Genomic DNA, 20,546 nt, shown 5'->3' with positions numbered 1-20,546 from the left:
AGATTTAATGGATCAGGGTGAAAAAAAAATACAACTTTGTTACCATTACGTTTTACCTTTTATTATGAAATTAAACAAGTCAGTCGCAAATATTTTGGGAGTAATATTAAACAGTATTATATCTTTTACATATATTTAGAATCATAACAGTCTTTTTTTAAGTTTAACAATCATCAATCTAAACTCTTAAACAACTCTGTTACTTCTTGAATATTAAAATACCTTAAATTCTACTTAAGTCCTCCAAATATCTATTTATCAGCAGCTAACTGGAACATAATACTGTAAAAATATGTAATAAATTAACGCATCGCGATATTTGCTATATTATATTGACTAGCTTTTCTTTAAAATCTTACTATGTTCTTTAATCTTTGGGACAGAAAAGTAACAGAGTTGTAACACAGTAACATAGTTGTTATTTTTATTGAATATTATGTAATAATTTGCACTTATTGAGCTTGAGATCCAAATCACTTCATCAAAACATTAACTTATGACTGTAATTTATCAATCAAGAGCTTACTTTCTTATAGATTCCTTATCTTTATAGTAATAAAAATTTGATTTTCTTGGAAGAGTAGCTGAAAATTTGAAATAACTTATTTCAGAAGTTAAACTAAGGGAATATCAAATTGGTAATATACTCTTTTACCTTTGCAGACTTTTTTAGGTTCTGGAACAACGGCAAGTAAATTATCAAAAGCCTCATAGGATAAATCACTTAATTAATTTCAATTTTGTTGCATTATCGTCGATTGCCTTAAAAACATTATTTTAACGTATTTTTCTTGATTATTTCTACGGCGTTCTCGGGTATCGTCGCTGCTTCTCAGCAGGCGTTAGAGGCATTTTAATAACGTAAATATCCTGTAACAATGAGTTTTTAGAGTTATTAATATTTATTATTTCGATTTATTTGTATAAAACAAAGTTACCCATTGCTTGAACTTTTTAAATTGCAACTGATTAAAAAAAAGTAATTTAAACATAATATTTTAGCAAAATTAAAGAATAATATAATGGCATAAGCAACTCTGTTACTTTCTAAACAACTCTGTTACCACATGCTAGTAACAGAGTTGCAGCAACAGAGTGGTAAATTTTACATTCCATTATACACCAGTCAAAAAATAAAGCGTGTAGCAAAAAATTTCGTTCACATTTAACACATTTACCCCTTAGACAATATACTGAACGTAAACTAATGAAAAAACATCATTTACTTACGTGAATAGGTAGGTAACAAAGTGGATGCGCAATAAAAACACGCAGCACGTTCAACACCTTGCGGTCGACTGCCGAGCGACTTACCCCTCCTCCCGATCTAACGAACTCCCACGACGAATGCAGACATCCCACCCAAGATTAAACAATATCCAAAATACCGCCATTTCCATTTTGAGTCGTGAATTAGTTAGTAACATAGTGGTCCAGGTGGTTCCAGATAGTACGTGGGACAAAGTTGAGAAAATTATTTAAAAAGTACATTTTATACTGACTGATTTTAAAACATATTTTATTGAATATTTATAATACTCTGTTTACGATGATAATTTATTTTAAGAAGGTTACTATAGTAGAAAATGCAATTACTTGATGTTTATTGTAACGGAATGCTACATGGGACAGGTACAATTTGTAAGGAAAACCTTTCTGTTACCACTAATGACCACTCTGTTACTTTAAAAAAAATTAAAAATATTGAATCTTGAGTCGTTATTCCAATAATGGATGTTCGCTAATGCGATGTATTTTGTATTTAATACATAATTCGTAAAGGATTTTGACATTATTACTAACAAAAAAATAAAAAATGTTGAGGGACACGTTTACCTGCGCAAAATTAGACAATGACCCACAAAAGTACGTTATATTTGCGAAACAAAGTTAAAATTTAATTTAGTTCGTTCAATTTGTAGTTCACTGTAGTTCGCTACTCAAGTCAGACTTTTAGTTCGTAAGAAAAATAATTTATTTTAAATTTGGGTTCAAAGAACAATACACGTTCGTAGACACTGTTCTGTGCTCACGTTAGGAAGGTGAGATGCAAAGTTCAAAGACGTGGTGTCACGTTGTGGCCGATTAGAACGCTCATCGAGATAGGTGCAATCTTGAGACGTGCTGACTGAACAGCTAGGGTGCAATCAAGTAAGTAGTACACCTACCTACTGATAAGTTACTCATTATTTACTTTGTTGCTGGTAACGATTTGTAACGAGAAGTAGAGTTGATAAGGTCGTTTGGGTACAGCGATTAAAATTCAAACTCTCATTCGAAGCATCCGAAGACGTATCTGTGGTATAAAAATCTTTATCAACATCAGAATCAGCCGTAGTTCCACTTACATTTTAAGTTAAAACTCTCGTACATATATCACCAATCTATCTTAACCAATTTCCAAAAGTAGCCAAAGTGTAACAATCGTTATCAACATCAGAATCGGCCACGGGTCAGCAGTGCGGACAACGAGCCACTTCCTGCGCGCGCGCCGCCTGACCGCGCCCCGCTTCCTTCGCGTCACTTGAAGTCTCCAACTTTGTCTCTCTTAACGCAAACTATCTCCGATTTGCACTACTGCCTACGACTTCCGAAATCATTTGAATACCATGACCATGATAAGAATAACTTTCTTGTGGGATTTAAAACTAATATCTTTCAATTAGCAATTGTAGAGCTCTACCATTAAGTATGAATAAGAAAGAAAGAAAAAATGTTTATTCAGTAAACAAAACATCACTTTAATTTGGTAACTAGCCCAAATCAAGGCTCCTATTGCATCTGGTTCACGGATAAGCATGCCTAAAATGTAGATCTATATTATCCAAAAAAAGATATCCTATACAAAAAATTGTGCGTGAGTCAGAGTGTAATTGCTCCGAAATCATAGCCTGCCTTGTAAACCGGTATAGGTACCTACGCGAACCACCAGGCCAGGCTGTTATTGTGTCGAAAAGGTCCTCTAATTCATTAGACTCACATGTCATTAAATCCATCCGATCGCATTTTCGGGGCGAGTGCTCCAGCAATACTGCACGAAGCCCGCTAATCTCGTAATACGAAGCAGACCATGTGTAACGGTTAGGTTCCGATAAACGGCGAGCTGTTATGAATCGAAGGCTCGATTGGATTTAATTACGTGCGTGATTAAATCTTACGGTTGAGAGGCGATCCGCGATGGGACGCGAGATCGGGCCGACGGGATAAAACATCGCAGTCCAGGTGACCCCGCTGACCTCGCGCCAATTACCGGCCATTATCGCGCGCGCACAATACGCCGCCATTAGGCGGATGTCCAGCCTGATGCTCCCGAGGCTCAATTTGCATTTGTTTGGAATTAGATCGTCACCGGCCGGCTTTATGTCACCTGTAATGCCACTCGCACTGTGTCGAGGCCCGTTTTAATGATCTCGCATACGTAACGTGCGGCCGCCTAATCGTTGCCATTGTAGACAGATTCAACTAACATTTGTAACTAAACGCGAGCCCCGCAATTACGGGCTGCGACGCAAAAACGTTGTTTGCCCCGCAAATTGAACTGATTGATGTGAATGCTCTGTAATAGAGACTCGTTTTACATCTTGTTTTTATTTGATTGTTTCAATCTATGAAACGTAGCCTACAATTTTACAAGCCGGCTATAATTTTATGGACCCCGTCGCCCGTCATATCTCAGTTTTTACAAGATTAATTGATGGTACTTACTTCACGGTCATTAATAGATCCACCCACATTATTCAAAACCTTTTTGTATGAACTTGGCTCTTTGTACGAACTTGTGGTTTCGCTTGTGTTCAGCCGGTTCCTATCACAAAGACAAAATTCCTTTCAAATTCATGGTCATATACGACTGCTCTATACAAATGCGAGACGCATGCGGTGAATTATACAATAACCATTACCATACTAGGCCGACTACGGTCACGCAACTCTTATTACGGGGACTGTAATAGCAAAAAGAACACACGCAGTCCCATGACGTTCAATTTTATCGATCATCTTCATCAAATGAGATTCATCAGAATGAAAAAACGACTTGAAAGGCAGCAATTTACTAGTCCCGATACAGCAATTAGGTAAGTACTTACTGTTACCGCATGAAGTTCCAAACAAAAGTAACGAAAATTCAAACACAGCACTTACAGTTTGTAAACCATTTATCCGTTTTCAAAATGAGTTAATATCGGCGAAACATGAGTTAGATGCAAATGTGAAAATTGCACTTTCTGTACATAATATCAGAGCGGTTTCTTGCAAAATTGTAGCGGTTTTCTCGGCGTGGTGAAACGTCGAGCGATGTCGTTAGCAAAGCCTCATTCAGCTGATATCTCCCTCGCTACCCTTCCTGGCACAACGAGCCGGAGATAACTATTTTCACCTTATCGGAGATATTGCGAAGTGTGCAACTTTTAAAGTGCTTGTTTTGTCGCCAGCGCCCTGAATTGCGCCGAATGCAATCAAGTTTCTTTCGAACAATGGCGGAGAATTTGTTGAAAATGAAAAAATCTAACGTTTTCAGTAAGTTCAGACGGCTTTCGCATTTGGATGTGGCAGCCCGCCAGTTGCAGAGTACCTTTCTTGTTATGTACAATAGGTGGAGATAGCAACGTCGTCTTTGGCTGAAATATATTGTCCCGGCTTGCGGCGCGCCCCGCACCCACACCGCCACTGATATGCAAATAAGCTCTGGCAAGATCGTAAACCGTTTCGCATCAGATAACGTAATTCGGAGCTAAAGTACACCGAGTTATAGTAATGCCACTGCCATAACTTCGTTAATCGGATGCTTTATTTTCATTTCTTAAGATTTTACAATAGCCGTAATGTCATAACGCGTCAATTGGATGTGACATAGCATGAATGACCTATTGTTCCGATTCAATGGTGTAGATACTCGTAGATGATTAATTTGCTCACTCTGCTTTTGCTATTGTTGTTGTAGATGAAGATGTTTTGACATGTAAAGATAGGTATATAAACAAGTAAAGTTAGTTTACGTTACCGAGCCTAATTTCATGGTGGGCCTTATTTGGGGTCCCCGCATAATGAGGGTAGACTAGTTCCCCGCGGCGAAACACAAACAAACTGTCTGAAAGCAATTACGGGAAGTAAATTTGAATTGTAACATCTTTAGTTTATGGTGATTGTGTTGCGTCGCAAGCATTATGCTCGTGACAAATGTTTGCGATAGCCGTCCTACCTGCAGCAGTCTATCGGCAATCTTCGGCCGACCTCTTCCCCTTATCTGACGTAATACGTTATTCTGGAGAAAGTCCGACGCTATGTCGCCATAGGCAAATATTTCTCTGTGTTGCTCACAATGTCTGTACATTGTGAATTAGTCATTCCGTGATTCCTTTTGGCAATTTAAAAGGTTTGAAATTCTGCCATTATTAGGTACCCATACCCTACCATTATTAGGTAGAAGAGACATTTGAAATATACATAATAACGTTACGTAACGTTGGGTTACAATCATGTAACTAAGATAATATTTTGCACTCTAAAAAGTTATTTTTATCACTGAACAGATGCATTATGTCGCTCCGACTTTTGGCATTTGATGTGTTGAGCTTATACAAAGTAGTGAAACTGTTTAACAGAGTTCGTTTTGTAAAAAATAAGGATATTAATAAGTGGTTGATAAGATACAGCTAGTAGGTAGGTATGATGAGTGCCACTTTTTACTTACACTACTGGCACTCCTATAAATAAATCTTATAGCATGCACTTTGTAATATATTACTTTTTAATCGACAAATTTGCGATAGATTAAATTCAAACCCAAACCTAGACAAATTAATGATCATAATAAACTCGAAAGTTGTCTACTTCTCGTAGCTCGTAGCTTACGAGTACCTACTTAAAGTCAGTAACACTGACCAGTTGCTTCAAGGTGATAATTTAGTGGATCGCATGTAGGATGAGCGACATTTATAGTAGCGTGAAATCGTGGCGGACCAATTAGTAGAAAATGTCCGGAAAACGACCGCCCACCGCGCGCTTGCTTCATATTGCGGGCACAAGCTCTCCTTGTCAAGTCGTATCGTAAGTTCAGATATCTGGCCCAGAAACGCCCATATTACTGATCCCAGCGATGGCTCAGTCGAGAATACGCCCCGAGAATGCATGCATAATGTCTTTAAATGTAGAGACGACGTTGTTGTTATTAACAATCAAATCTCTAGGCAACAGATAAGGGCTCTAAATGTAAGCATATATTACCTTAATTACTTCTGGAATAAAACTTTAACCCTATAATGGACAATGGACGATGTAGGTCCAACGTTGAAATGAAGGACTAAGCTCATAAAGTAATCAAATTCGTATTAAATATTTTGTGGAGTTTGAGTTCAAAGAAACCCGGATTTTATTGTAGAGTCGTCAGAAGCGTAAGGCAGCATAATAGAATTATCGCAGGTACCATCCCAAACATCACCTGTCACGTACAAATGTTCCCACAATAAACCAAAAAGCATTTATTGCCAACTTTTATTTCCTATTCTCCCTCAAATAATTTCAAATTCCTTTACCATATTTAGCAACCACGCTTGCCGGTTTTCAATTATGAAAGTAGTGAAATAGGTAATCTCTTGCATAATTCACCTTTATTTCTGATTAATTATTCCATTCCATTTGCTGAGTAAGTAATTAGCATGGACTACCGGTCTAAGCAAGAATTATTATAGTTGTTACCTAGTATGAGTATGTCATGGACTTCAAATCCAACCTGAGGCAATCGATTTTTTTCAAGTGAAAAATCTTACCATGTCTCTCTCTAATCTACATCTTCGTTTCCTATTTCTTTCACTTAACTCTACATCCTCAATAAAATATAAATTTTGTTGTACCATGACGTTTTGTTTATTGTTTTAACTTGACAATGGTCCCTTCCATTGTGTTTCACCAAGAGCGAATACACTATAATATTTTTTGTAATCACGAACGACTCTACTACCTGGCCGCATAGCGAGGGGTGCGTAGAATCGACTGGGATTGCCACATGTGGCGATCTTTTACGGCGTACGTCGTTAGCATTACTTCGAGTATTGTTGTGTTTTCAATACGAATATTTACTAACACTGGTGTTTTTAATATTGCATGCATGTTTCTTTCAAAACTAAACTTCGTGATTCTATCTGTAGGTCAAAAACCGTAAGTCTTAATTTTTACAATAGCTGCAACGACTACTCTACCAATTGATGCCCACTTATTTCAATTAAGGTATTAAAATTTTTGAAACCAACTAATGGACAAACTGATGTTGCGAGTTACCCTTGAAAATTTCGAACATCTATTTTATGGCCTCTCATTTAGAAGCGTCAATACAAAACAAAAACACCATAGAACTGGCTGGGGCGAGCGTTTGCTTTTGTAACGAAACGCTAGCACCGGCGCACGCGCAGTTAGAAAAAGACGCAACGATCTGGACAGGCAAGTTCGTGGCGCGGGAGCAGAGGGGCGCCGCCGTCGCCGCCCGCCCCAGTACCCTCGCCGAGCGCGACGCGACACCACGTGCGATCGCAGCGCTGCCGGTTCAACGCGCCCTGTAAACACTGCAACGCCAGTTGCTGTTGCACTCCTTACTTCAAAACCGGTTCCGACTTTGTGTTTCCAGTGACAGACGTCGATTGTGGTTTCCGTGATCAGTGCCCGTTGTGACTACTTTCATTATACCCGAAATGGAATGAGTGAATTTTATAAGTGGTTTTAATTTTTTGTGACCCACATGCGATGAGTGCATATGCATCGACTGAAATTGGATTACCTAAAATTGTGAATTGATCACGGTGAGTCCTCTTTGCGGTACGACAATCGTAGATTGTAGAGTGCGTATAGTGTTGATGAGGCGCATAGGCGCGGGGCATTGTGGAGGCGGCACAAACAAAAACTCGAATAGGGGAGCGAAGGAGAGAGCGCCATTGTTGACACGACAAGCAAGCGTGCCCGCTCCACGAACGAGTCGACGACTCCACGGAGTAAATTGTACAGTCAAAAGCACACTGTCTCTATCCTCTTTTGTTGTGTGCAAGCCGCGCTCTGGATGTAGGCTATCATTTGGAAAGTAGCAGCGTGCTAATTTTGAAAGCCAGCACTAACTGGCACATGTTTGTATGTCTCGTTACTCGATACATCGCTGAAGCTTATCATTAGTTCCATTTAGCGTAACTACAATGTTTTGATAAATGAACAAATTGCTTCAAAGGCATTGTTGATAAGATACTTGTTTAATTCTTTCAAAGATAAAGTCAAGATAATTGTAGAGTTAACGTACGAATCGAGTAGTTTTGATTCAGTAATTGGTATTTTGTAACAAATTCAAATTCTCTATTTCTCCACGTTGGTATAACTCTTTGATTATTATTTTTAAAACCAGTAAAATATTCTTAAGAATATTTCCAACATCATTGGTCTTGAATAAATAGGATCAATGTCAATAAATCGTTAGTAAATAAATTGCACGCTCCATAACGCAGAACAATTTCCTTTTATATGTCTAAACCGTAATCAAGAATGTATTGTTTAATGTGAGTAAACCTTGATCTAGTCAGCAAAAGGGCAAAAAGTTCACATAACATAAATACTGGAAATCTGATTCATCGTTTACTACTTCCTGACTGTGCTTTTAATAGAAGAAGAAACAATTACTTTAGTCAGAGATAATGTTGGTAATGAATGAATGACATTATCGTATCCTGTGCTGCATGTACCTAATTACGCTCACTCTGCGTCATACATCATACGCCTGGATAATTAAAGGTACACGAACATAGTGTAGATGGAAATAACAGATGCCCGGGCGCAGTCAAATTGGTTACTCAATAATAAATAAATTAAGAACAACGAACGGGTAGAGTTTTTACTCCTAGCAATTGAACACGTTTCTGTTCGTTGTCATAATCTAGAGCAGACTGATTAAACTTTAAAAGAAACTGTTTCAGATGTAAAAAATGGACGTCAGCACATCTAATTATCGTTATTTTTTAGTGAACAAACATTCAGGTTACATTTTTTACGGCGGCCAACAGTTACGCTTTAACTTTTAATTGTAAAGTTTTTACTAACGTCTACTCTTTTAGCTTAGTGAGATTTGTGAGCTCCAAACTTTTAACTGGTTCCATAATATCGTCTTTTACAAAAAAATAATATTTCTAATGTAGAGATTTCAAATTGGTGGGTAAACTTGATAAATATCAACTCACAAAAACTCTACCACCATTAAACAACAAACTCCTAACGCCATCTGTCGCTAGCCTCTAAGACTTTGCGTCCATTTTGTAGAGACGCGAAGAAAGAAATAAAAAAAAGATCTGCCGCACTAACAGGTTCTATTTTATTTTTCTTTCCTGAATACTAGGTATCATAGTGTGAAAAGTAATAGCCCTACCCTTTACAAAAAGAGGGTAGGGCTGTTTACTAGAATCACACAAAAACTAGAGAAGTCACACAAAAAACTAAGAAAATCGCTCTGGCGAACTTTTATAAGAACATAGGTTAGAACATTCGAAGTGAAGAAGTATAAATTGTTGGAATTGTATGCAAAGTCAAAAGCACATCAGGCTTTTAATGTTTAATGCAAAGTAGCACTAATACCTTATTATTACCAAAGTTTTCATTGAAATACAAAATGCTAATAAAAACCAATATAACTATGTATGAAGACTGTTAAACATATACTCCATTATTCATATTCGTAGTGCGTATAAAAAGAAAGAAAGCTACGGAAATAATATTTATCATGAATGATGTTCCAATCCGCGTTCTCAAGTCCCATCACGTAGTTATCCCTCTATCCCTATCACGTCGTTTTGTGAAACACATCTCACACGTGACGTTGCCAGAAGCAGCTATAAATTGTATGCTGATATGGAAAAATGGCGAAAAAGTGTCTTTTATCGTCTTAGCTTAGTCCTAGTCGTATGTATATCAGCCCGCGGCTTCTCAACGGGGTTTATTTATTGCGGTTGGAAGAAAAACAACCGCAGCTTCCCGAGTTGCGTGGGACCGGGCAGGACTTCAAGCTCAACACAGCCCGAGGCTCGAATGACAACCGCGTCTGCGTAATTGCAACCGTATCTCGTTTATACCACACACAACCCGTCGCCGGCCATTCGAGAAGCACTTGGAGTTATAAAACTCGCTTAATATGCGGGATATCCAACCGGCTCACCTGCGTATTTTAATAACAAGCGATCCAATACTCTTGAGAAGTGACCGCGATATACATTTGTTAGTATTCAACTCCCCGCATAAAATATTCATGTGAATGTCTCTATTAAAATTTGATATCATTGTCATTTTGTATTCCATGTAAGTACGCAATGACATTTTTATTGATCTCTATCTTGAACTTTACTATGTTCCTATTGTATTTTAGAGATGTAAGGTATCAGAGATGAACTACCTAATTTCAGCTTTAATTTACTAAACCGGAAAATAATGCACAATGATTAGCAATTACATAATGGAAATTGAAAAAGAGGACACGATTACTACTTTCCGTTCGTCATCAATTAACCCCAATTGTTGAGAGTGACGGTAAAGACACGATTTTCAAGAAGAGCCATACCGTTTGGTATTGTACTGGCACAGTTTCGTAAAGAACATCATGATTTCGTTAAAATAACGATGCTATTACCCTCGGCTCGATAACCGCCCGTTTGTTTAGCGCAGTAATTGTGCCGCCAGATCGGGCCCCGATAAATTACAGGTTACAGGTTCGAAGCGTAATATACAGCGATGGCGGAATCCGCCCTAACAAGTTACGGCGTGACGTATTACAACAGCAATCGGCAGGGAATGCTGCACTAGCACTACCGAAACTGCGACGTACCCAGTAATGCGAAGGTGACATTCTGTTTACGCAGCACGAATTGAACCTAATCATGAACGCCCTTGTAGCTCCAATTACGACTAAATTGCGAAAAGAAAATCTTACTCTCTCTAGGTTATTATTCAAATTCAACAAATCAAAAGCTTCTGTAATAGTAGTTACGCACCTTAAACATCTGATACATAAATCTTAATATTTCATGTAGTAAAAAACTTGTAACGCAACGCTATCGAAACCTCGTGAGTTTTATAAATAAATCATCCAAGTTGTCGGAGCTATTTTAAAATTATCGATCTGCTCGGACCATGCCACTTGTCTTGCCCCATCACTGGTAGTTAAAACAGATGGATAGAAAGGAGCGTGGTATTGTGTTACAGATGCAGCGCGCCTTTGTGTGACATCTGCGATGCACCACGCCTCCTGTTACTGTAATCCCCAACCCTTTTACCAGCATTAGAAATAATTTGTTCCAAAGCGTACGTTTCAATTTGCAATGTCGTTGAGCAAAACTGCGTTTTCCAAGAATTGATTTTAAAGGTACATAATATTTTGTGGGGAATTTGACTGGTTTGGTTTATCGTCAAATGTTTGCTTTTAAGGCAAACATTGCCAATTTGCCAATGTTGAACTTTTGACGAAATATCCATTTCAAGTAAGCCTTAGTTAGATCTTTCGAAATAAGCATTGTAAAATTACCGACCAATTTTAGTTGCTTGAATGAAAGTAATGACAATGATTTATCAGACTAGCCGCCATGATCGATAGTGCTTTCTAGCCCCAACCCCTAGTTTCAACCCTTTTCGAGGGGATGCGCTTATTCGGAACAACTGACTAAATTGCATTATAACCGGGTTAAATGATTTTCCAAAGATTTCAATTATTAATGTAACACGTGATATTGCAGTGGGGCACTCACTTTTTCGTTTACGAAATTGAAATTTTGTGTTTGATTAATAAATGAAAAGTTATAATTAAACATTACACAATAGGAAATATGTAGGTACCTATGTTCTCAGTAATAAAGGAAAATACAACATCGTTCATCATTATTAGTGCTCTATCTACCTAACTTCGCGTAGAGCAGTTTGCCCAGTCCTAAAGTGCATTAAAAAAAACTCGTTTATTTCTCATTTCAGTGATGACCTACATATTATTTACGTACGATCAAACCGAACCATAACTTCTAATTTTAGAACTAAAAATAATAAGTTATTGCTTTATATTACTAGTCTCATTTATGCATGTGCAAGCAATATTTTACTATGAAAACAACAATATATGTAAAAGCTTACATACAATTACACGCGTGCATACTCCGCGCCCGCCAATTCAATCGACCCAATTCGAAAAATATAACGCTTGGTTAGTTACTACGCGTTACAATGTGGCTACTGCGTAAATGTGCACTAAAGAGTTAAGAGTTGTGCAGTTCCCGAAAACCGTCTCCAGGTCTGGTATACCCGGAATTTCCCAATTTAGTGAAAATATTAGGCACATTTCATGATCCTTGGCTTCTCCGACCCAATTTAGGAAGATTTCCGCAGCACATCTCTAAAGAACTGCATTATTTATATTTGTATTTTAAATAGTGTCATTTGAAAAGACCTAGTACCGGATGAAGCCAATAACGCTAATACGTTATCTCATTTAAGTGTGATATTCCTATATGAGGTTAGACGGAAGTAACGGTACAGAAAAGAGAATAAAGAAAATACCTACGTAGTTAAACCACGTAATTATTTTAATAACTCATTGAAAATGAACTTTAAAAGATTTTTATTCAAATATTAATATATTCATTGTGATTTAAACAAAATTATCAATTACAAAATGTTTGTAATCAACATAAAGTCATTTCATAACGTAATTAAAATGAAAATGATATGCACCAGTTGGTTTACGGTTGATTTCGATAAATCGTTAATGAATAGGGAGATATAAATGTAGATGTATACAGGGTGTTAGGTAAATGGGTATTAGTAAAGGTAAATTTTATAAAATCCGATTTGTATGAACATTAAAATAATTAAAATGAAGATATCAATTTTTGACTTCACCATACCATTTATATGCCCATGTTAACATGGGTCTAGTGTCGGCTCATATACCCATTTACCTAACAGCCTAACACCCTGTAATAAAATTATAACATAGACATGCAAAATGTCTGTAAGGCATTATTTCAATGAATCCTAAAAATAAACATGATAATGAAAGTATTAATGCTTGTAATTTAGGCATATAACCGAAGCCTATAAAATCATTTTTTACATATGAAAAACATAATACACATGTACGCCAGCCACAATATGATCGTAAACCATTTATAACCCATCCTACAACGTTACCCTGTTTACTATAGCAATTCAAAGTAAAAGATCTGCATAAAAAAACATAAATGTCCTGCAGTAAACCGTATCGGAGCATAAAAGGTGAATTAAAAAGATATCGTAACGAAGTGGATGTCGCTGGGATCACGATCGGGACAAGACAATCGGGTTTTTCTTCTCACGATTCGATCATGGGAATAGTTAAAAAATATAAAAAGGAGAATGCCAATCCAGAGTCGCGCGGATGCATACTGCGTGCGTACATATCGGGCCGTGTGAACGGGAACCTGACTGACCAGCGAGTGCGTGCAACGACATCCTCGCTTATAATTTTAATTAATTACGCACTCTGACAGCTACTTTTTGCCATCAAACCGACGGATTTTTTTACTCACTGTGCGTGTTTTGTTGAGCTGTTTTCCCTTTACTTTAATCAGTACCTATCCCCTGACTCGGAATAATCAAAACATGTGTAAATAAAATAATGTGTTCAATTTCATTTTATTTTCAGTAGTTTATCCGGAAATGAAATGCGATCGTTTTTATGAATTTTATTGGTTTTTTCACATAGGTATTCGTACTATACCCGTTATGTAGAGTGCAAACAACAGTAGCTAATAGAGTGCATCAAGCAAAGAGTGCTTACTTTATTAGTTTTTCACAAATTGGGATCAATTTTCATAGATTCATATAGGATTAAATTACCAAATGTTGGAAAACGGTCAAGTTTTCCGGAAAATTTTACTGGTTTTCAATGAAATGTTATCTTGAACTGCAAAAAGAATCTTTTTACAGAGTTATCTCGCGTGTATTCTAGTAAGAACAACGTTCATTTTTACTTTCAAATCTCGACGATTCTGAGTAAATATCACAAATGCGGCTCTACGGCCAGATTACCCGTTTATTTAATGAACTTTTCTTTTTTTTTCAGTGGGCAGTGGAAGATGGCGTGCATAGAAAGGAGGCGAATCTAAGCCACAATGGCGGTAGCCCGCGCCGTCCTCGTCCTCCTGGCATCGACGGCCCAAGCATGGATGCCAGACTCCAACGCACGTATCCACGTCAAGTATGGTAAGTTGACACAGCCCGTTTTACTTTACAAGAGACGGACGCGACTTCATACTGGAATCTTTTTTTGAAAAATAGCGAATATAGTTCGCTGTAATCTGTTATTTTGAACAAATAAATATCTACTTTTAAATAGAACCATGAACCTTTTACAATGATTATTTCTCTTTCTAAGTATACAAGATTATGTAACTTACTATAGGTACCTACTTGTAAAGAAAGAATGGCTAATGAATATGGAAATTTAGCCACCTCAAGGCTATCTGGCATTGTATCAGTTTCCAGTTCAAAGTCTTTAATTATAGTAATTACGCTTGCCACTAATTGACTGGTAAAGAACTTAGAATGATTCAGATGCTCATTAATAAGATGTGAAAAGATAAAATAGTCTTTAAATTTGATTGGACCGGGTAGGGTATCTTAGATTTAATTAATGTTGCCATTAACAAAAACCAGAAAGATATTTTTATGTACACGTGTTGTTCCGATGCCTATATCAAAGATAATATTGACTTGTTTTTCTACCGAGAAATATTAACGCCCACGCTAAGACGTTATCTCGATGGTGCGAAATCCACAGGTGCACGAAGGTTCGCAGATGTGGTGGCGACGCACACGTGAGAATTTCCCAACCAATTGTTATGAAATCGCAAATCCTCGGTGTTGTTTAATCACCGTACAATGGGAACATTGTTCGTTTGATCTGCGCATAAAAAAAAGAATTTACGGCAGCCGAAAAAATCGGCCATCAATCTCAAATTACCTTGTTCTTGGATAAGGAATTCGATTTCATTCACATGAATTGCGGGAAAATATTTAACTAGCACTTGAAAAAAATAGAAGCTAGAACAAGAAGTAATTGATTAATTGAACACATAATTATAGCCTAGGGAGTTTCACATTGAATGTTAAACAGTTGGGAAATCTGCACATGCAATCACGTCAAAGCTACCCAGGCTTGGCTATGAGCGATGGTGATTACTTACCAAGTGCTCGTTTGAACCCCTCAAAATACATTAAGTAGTTCGCTGAACCCTGGTAACTTTTCCGCGAACCCCTTTCCAACTTGGAAAACCCTGACATATCTAGCATTAGTCATAGACTAAAAACATCAAAATGTCTGTGGTTAATAGAACAGCAGACAGAAACGCCGGGGTTAGATTAGCCTCGCAAGTTGCGGGTCATGCCAACTCACGGTTAACTCATGCGTTCACTTGGTCATTCAAGTAATATCATAAACTGTTACTTAATAACTTGGGTTGCGCTTAGTTGTATTAAGTCGCAGTGACTCTGTGAAACTTTTAATGAATTGGTTTGTTACAGGCGATGAAACTTCAGAACAGTTTGTGGGCAACGCGACGGCGCCGCACCACTTCCGCATTTTAGACAAGGATAACCTATCTATTATAGTAGGAGGCAGGTTAGTAGAACATTTATTACTCTTTAATATGTTTTACATAATATCAAAAGATTCAAATTCTTTATTGCTATCCCACATGACGATGATAAGATTCAGGCGCAATTAAGTGTAAAAAATTGATTACTATTCTAATCAGTTGAGATAACAAGTAACAGAGGACATAATATGAGATTACTTACGTAGAGTCCATGCCAACAAGAATACGTGTGGTCTCGGACGCACATTTTCCTATTTATTTATTTATGAAAACAGAAAGCGACATGCTACTTCAAATTCATTCATGCCATAAAACGCTAAGCGTGTCGATTACGCGGAATTAGCATCGAATAGAGTAATTTCCATAGAAGGTGCTCTCGAGAATATCAAGTCGTAGCACTCGTAGCTACCTATTTGGGCAGGTGTCGCGGCGACGAGACGGTCCACAGATTTTCCACAGAGCACTCATTGAAATGCGCATATTTAATTGCAGACAACACTCCATAGCTAATACATTTTTATTTCGTTACAGGAACACTGTTTACAATCTCAGCCTCTACGACTTGTCAGAAAACGTTGATCAGGTAAGGAGTTCTCTACATTTGTTCAAATTACTCATTGTCATTGCACGACCGTGTGTTATTGAAATATAAACAGTGTGTCACATAATCCATTCATAGTTTAGTCATAATTCTTTTAAACAAAAACAAAATTACTAAGCTCTTCAATGTAGCCATAGTAAAACCTACTCATCGTTACCTACTTTACGTAAAATACTATTACGGTTAGATTACAAGGTAGGTTTGTAGTTCAGAGTGCAGCAAGGCAGCATGGTTATCAATAAATAAACATTTTTATCGACGCTATATTTTTTAGATTAAAATACGGGGCACTTGATAACTGTCGTCTGCTAAGCGGTAGCTGAGACCGGCTACTGGCAGATAGAGTTTTTTGCGACTAACCGCGGTCGCCGACCTGCCGCGTACGACACTAAATAGATACTACACTGTTGAATACAGGTTTATGTACTCGTATCTAAACTTACACTAAGCTACTTAATAGTATTCCTAGTAATCCCGCGTCCTCTACTCTGTTTATTATTACTGAGATTTAGTTTGCGGTAACAGCTTGTATTTTCTAAACGAAACAAAGTGGCTCGCTTTACCACTCCTCAAACCATACTATAATTTTATTTGCACAATGTTGTGATTTCTCTTAGTAACAAAGAGCGTTGTAAAGGTTTTCTAGTTTTCTGTATTTGTTCTTTTTTTTCTTGTGGTCAAACAGTCTCTGATATTTATAGAATCATCTGATATGGTACCCTTATCATGAATCAGTTTATCATACAATGCTATCTTTTGTTACAATCGCCTAAGCTGTTTTTCTTAGTAACGTTACTCGCATATAGATAGAATGCATATTTATGCAGTCATTGACATGATAGAAAAACGCGATATAAAATACTAATATCGTAAAACTATTGGACATAAATTATGACATATCGGTCTTACAGTTTATTTATAGCTCTACAAATTTCAAACACACGATTAATGCCATCACAATGTGAGCACTAAATAAAAAATACGAGGCGTATCGGGCTGCAAAGTGCGTAGAGCGCAACGCAACGTTGTCTGCTGGCGTTTTGCCATATCGAAGCCGTTATTACTAAAGTTCGGCCAGTCAAAAACAGGATTTATATTTTATACTCTAGAGATTAATCCTTCTAATTTGTGTTTGAACGACAGACACAAACAAAGCACATCCAATTTACCGTTTTTTCTTAAGCTTTAAAGTTCAAAAAGTGTTTTGAAAAATATCCGATTATCGTCAAGCTTGCATTTTGAATACTTGTCACATATTAGTAGCGTTGGTGTTGAATTATTCACGGTAACAATGTACCGCGTCCACTAGCCCGCTTTCGAATACTAATCAACTTAATATCGTTTCTTTTTTCCCTTTAGAAGTAGCACCTAACATAACAATGTACATAGCTCCAACATTATTTCTATTTACTACCAGTAGCGTCATCACATCGTCTTGCATAATACTACCTCAGTTTAAGGATAATAGGTATTTTACTTATGCAATGTCTCAACACGAGTGCAGATTTCGAAACAAATACAAAGAAGATGTTATAGACGTGCATATTTTGTTCCGTGAATCAGACTCTCAGTCCAAAAAGCCGCCCACATGAACAATTTACTTACAGGATGTACAACGCGCAAACTTTTGTTGTCATGTGAATGTAAACGTTCAACAATATAGGTTTGGCATTTTTGTATGTTTAGTAACATTGTGCTATTGTCCACAGAGGTTAGAATGGCAGTCAACGGATGCGCATCGAGAGCTGTGCCAACTGAAGGGCAAATCAGCTGATGAATGCCAGAACTTCCCTCGAGTGGCCGCTCGGGCACACGGCCGTCTGCTCGTGTGCGGAACCAACGCCTTCAAACCCCTGTGTCGGCGGTATGCAAGTCACTCGACGACCCATCACCTAGAAGAGTTCGATGGATCAGGACGCTGTCCTTACGACCCTCAACACAATTCCACAGCAATATATGCTGGTGAGCACAATATACCGTTAATCATTCTAATAATATTATTATACGAAACAATACGACATTAGAGGTAAATCCAACAATTTCTTGCATTCGGCGTGATCACACATTAGTTCACGTTACTATCGTTTCACAAAGACGGCACGAAATAGCACGCGCGCGCGAATCTCGGTGAGGGGTTGAGCTAAACACGACGCGGCGCCCGCGATACAGATCGATTTATTACCTTTACAGTTAACCATTTCCATCCAGTCAGGTTCGCAAATGCCGTTTTAGTTATTTAAGCTCAGTTTAATTTTCACTAGCAAGATTGAGTCCACGTTAGAGAACAGGCACAGAACAAACAGTGTGTGTGCAACAAATGAAATATTTAATACAAAATATTCTGACTTAGGAGTAGTCGTAAGTAGGACGGACGGACGACTATAAGCTAAGTCAAGACCTATTTAGGACATAGGCAGGAGGAGACTAATGGACAGTAAGTCTGAAGCTTGCTCTTTCCTAACAATTTTTTTTTTGTTACAGATGGTCAATTGTACACAGCAACAGCTGCTGACTTTTCCGGAACCGATCCCCTAATATACCGAGAACCAGTTCGAACAGAACGATCAGACCTTCGTCTACTTAACGACCCATCCTTTGTTGGGGCGATTGCAACAACCAGCCACGTATACTTCTTTTACCGCGAGACGGCAGTAGAATACATGAATTGTGGAAAAGTGAGTATCTACAGGGTGTTAGGTAAATGGGTATATGAGCCGACACTAGCCCATGTTAACATGGGCATATAAATGGTATGGTGAAGTCAGAAATTTGATATCATCATTTTTTTTTTTTTTTAATTTTCATACAAAATAATTTTTATAAAATCCGATTTGTATGAAAATTAAAATAATTAAAATGAAGATATCAATTTTCTGACTTCACCATACCATTTAATGACCATGCTAACCTAACCTAACCTAACCTAACACCCTGTATAATGAATAGAAATGAAGTGACATCACTAACTTAATTTTTTCGAAGAATAGAAATAATAGATGTTCTTATTTACAGGCCGTGTACTCCAGGGTAGCGAGAATTTGTCTAAATGACAAGGGAGGACCCCATACTTTCAGCGACAGATGGACATCATTTTTAAAGACACGGCTTAACTGTTCCATGCCTGGAGAGTATCCGTTCTACTTTGATGAAATTCGTAAGTTATTCACCTTCTCAAATAACGATGAATAATTTTATACAAGCGTAAACGTAATTAACAATTACAATCATTTTACAGAAGCAACAACTGAACTCATTAGCGGCATTTATGGTGGCGGCGGTAATAGAAACGACATAGTATATGCTGTTTTTACAACACCCCAAAACGCAATAGGCGGCTCAGCCGTGTGCGCTTTTGCAATGAGAGATATCATCGACGCTTTCGAAGGCCCATTCAAAGGGCAAGAAAGTATGAACTCCAATTGGTTGCCATTAGAAAAAGAAAAGGTCCCATCACCGAGACCAGGCTCATGCGTTGAAGACAGTCGAACGCTATCAGACTCTGCTGTTAACTTCATAAAGACTCACCCATTAATGAACAAAGGCGTACCCTCATTTTTAGCACGCCCACTTCTCATAAGAGTCAGTTTACAATATAGATTCTCAGCAATAGCCGTTCATCCGCAAGTTCAAGCGATGAATGGCAATAAATATGATGTGATATATGTCGGCACAGACGACGGTAGAGTAATAAAAGCTGTGAATGTAGCGTCTAATGAAGGTGTAATCGATGGAAGTGATGAGTACAACAGAAGTCCCGTGAGAACAGCAGTGATTTCAGAAGTGCAGGTACTGCCACAAGGCGTGCCTATAAAACAAATGCATGTCGCACTAACTACAGAAAAACTGATAGTAGCATCTAGTGATATCATCAAATCTATAACTTTATCACATTGTGGAAACGTTCAAACATGCCGGGATTGTGTCTTGTTGCAAGACCCCCACTGTGCATGGGACGCCAAGCTCCAACAATGCTCATGGGTTGGTAATAGACAATTCCCGAATCCCGAGAGATTCCTACAGAATGTGGAGTATGGAAAGACTGATATTTGTAATAAGTTGCCATCTCTATTCTCCGGGGAAAGGAATGCTAATAGAAACCCAGGTACGAAGAAGCCTGTACTACCTGAATCCGATATACGTCAGAAGAATGACGACATTCAAAATGAGATATTGATTGAAGTTGTTGAAACAAACGTTTTATCGGAAGATAAACCCACCAATAATAAACATGAAACAGGTGAGTTAGAATTTTACGTTGGTTAACAACTATGAAATGTTGAGTCGTGGTGTACCTATACTATTTTTTCTTCCTTATC

The 20,546-nt window shown here is 37.7% G+C and overlaps 1 protein-coding gene across 3 annotated transcripts in view; it reads left to right on the top strand.

The window, feature by feature from the left end:
• LOC135072048 (semaphorin-1A-like) overlaps positions 1 to 20,546 on the top strand; it is a 148,893-nt gene that overhangs the window by 126,450 nt on the left and 1,897 nt on the right. For 2 of the 3 annotated variants that reach the window (XM_063966000.1, XM_063965993.1), the window contains exons 3-9: positions 14,096 to 14,235; positions 15,556 to 15,652; positions 16,161 to 16,212; positions 17,940 to 18,192; positions 18,712 to 18,905; positions 19,243 to 19,384; positions 19,466 to 20,467. In XM_063966000.1, the coding sequence (XP_063822070.1) occupies positions 14,145 to 14,235; positions 15,556 to 15,652; positions 16,161 to 16,212; positions 17,940 to 18,192; positions 18,712 to 18,905; positions 19,243 to 19,384; positions 19,466 to 20,467 (1,831 nt within the window). In that variant the 5' untranslated portion in view covers positions 14,096 to 14,144. Of the gene's footprint in view, positions 1 to 7,496; positions 7,791 to 14,095; positions 14,236 to 15,555; positions 15,653 to 16,160; positions 16,213 to 17,939; positions 18,193 to 18,711; positions 18,906 to 19,242; positions 19,385 to 19,465; positions 20,468 to 20,546 lie in introns of those variants that run through there. The other variant, XM_063965985.1, reaches the window with a different exon arrangement.

Source organism: Ostrinia nubilalis, chromosome 1 (genome assembly GCF_963855985.1).
Source record: "Ostrinia nubilalis chromosome 1, ilOstNubi1.1, whole genome shotgun sequence".
Lineage (NCBI taxonomy): Eukaryota > Metazoa > Arthropoda > Insecta > Lepidoptera > Crambidae > Ostrinia > Ostrinia nubilalis.
Note: the sequence above shows the minus strand (reverse complement) of the source record. Positions and strands in the feature narration are given on the sequence as shown.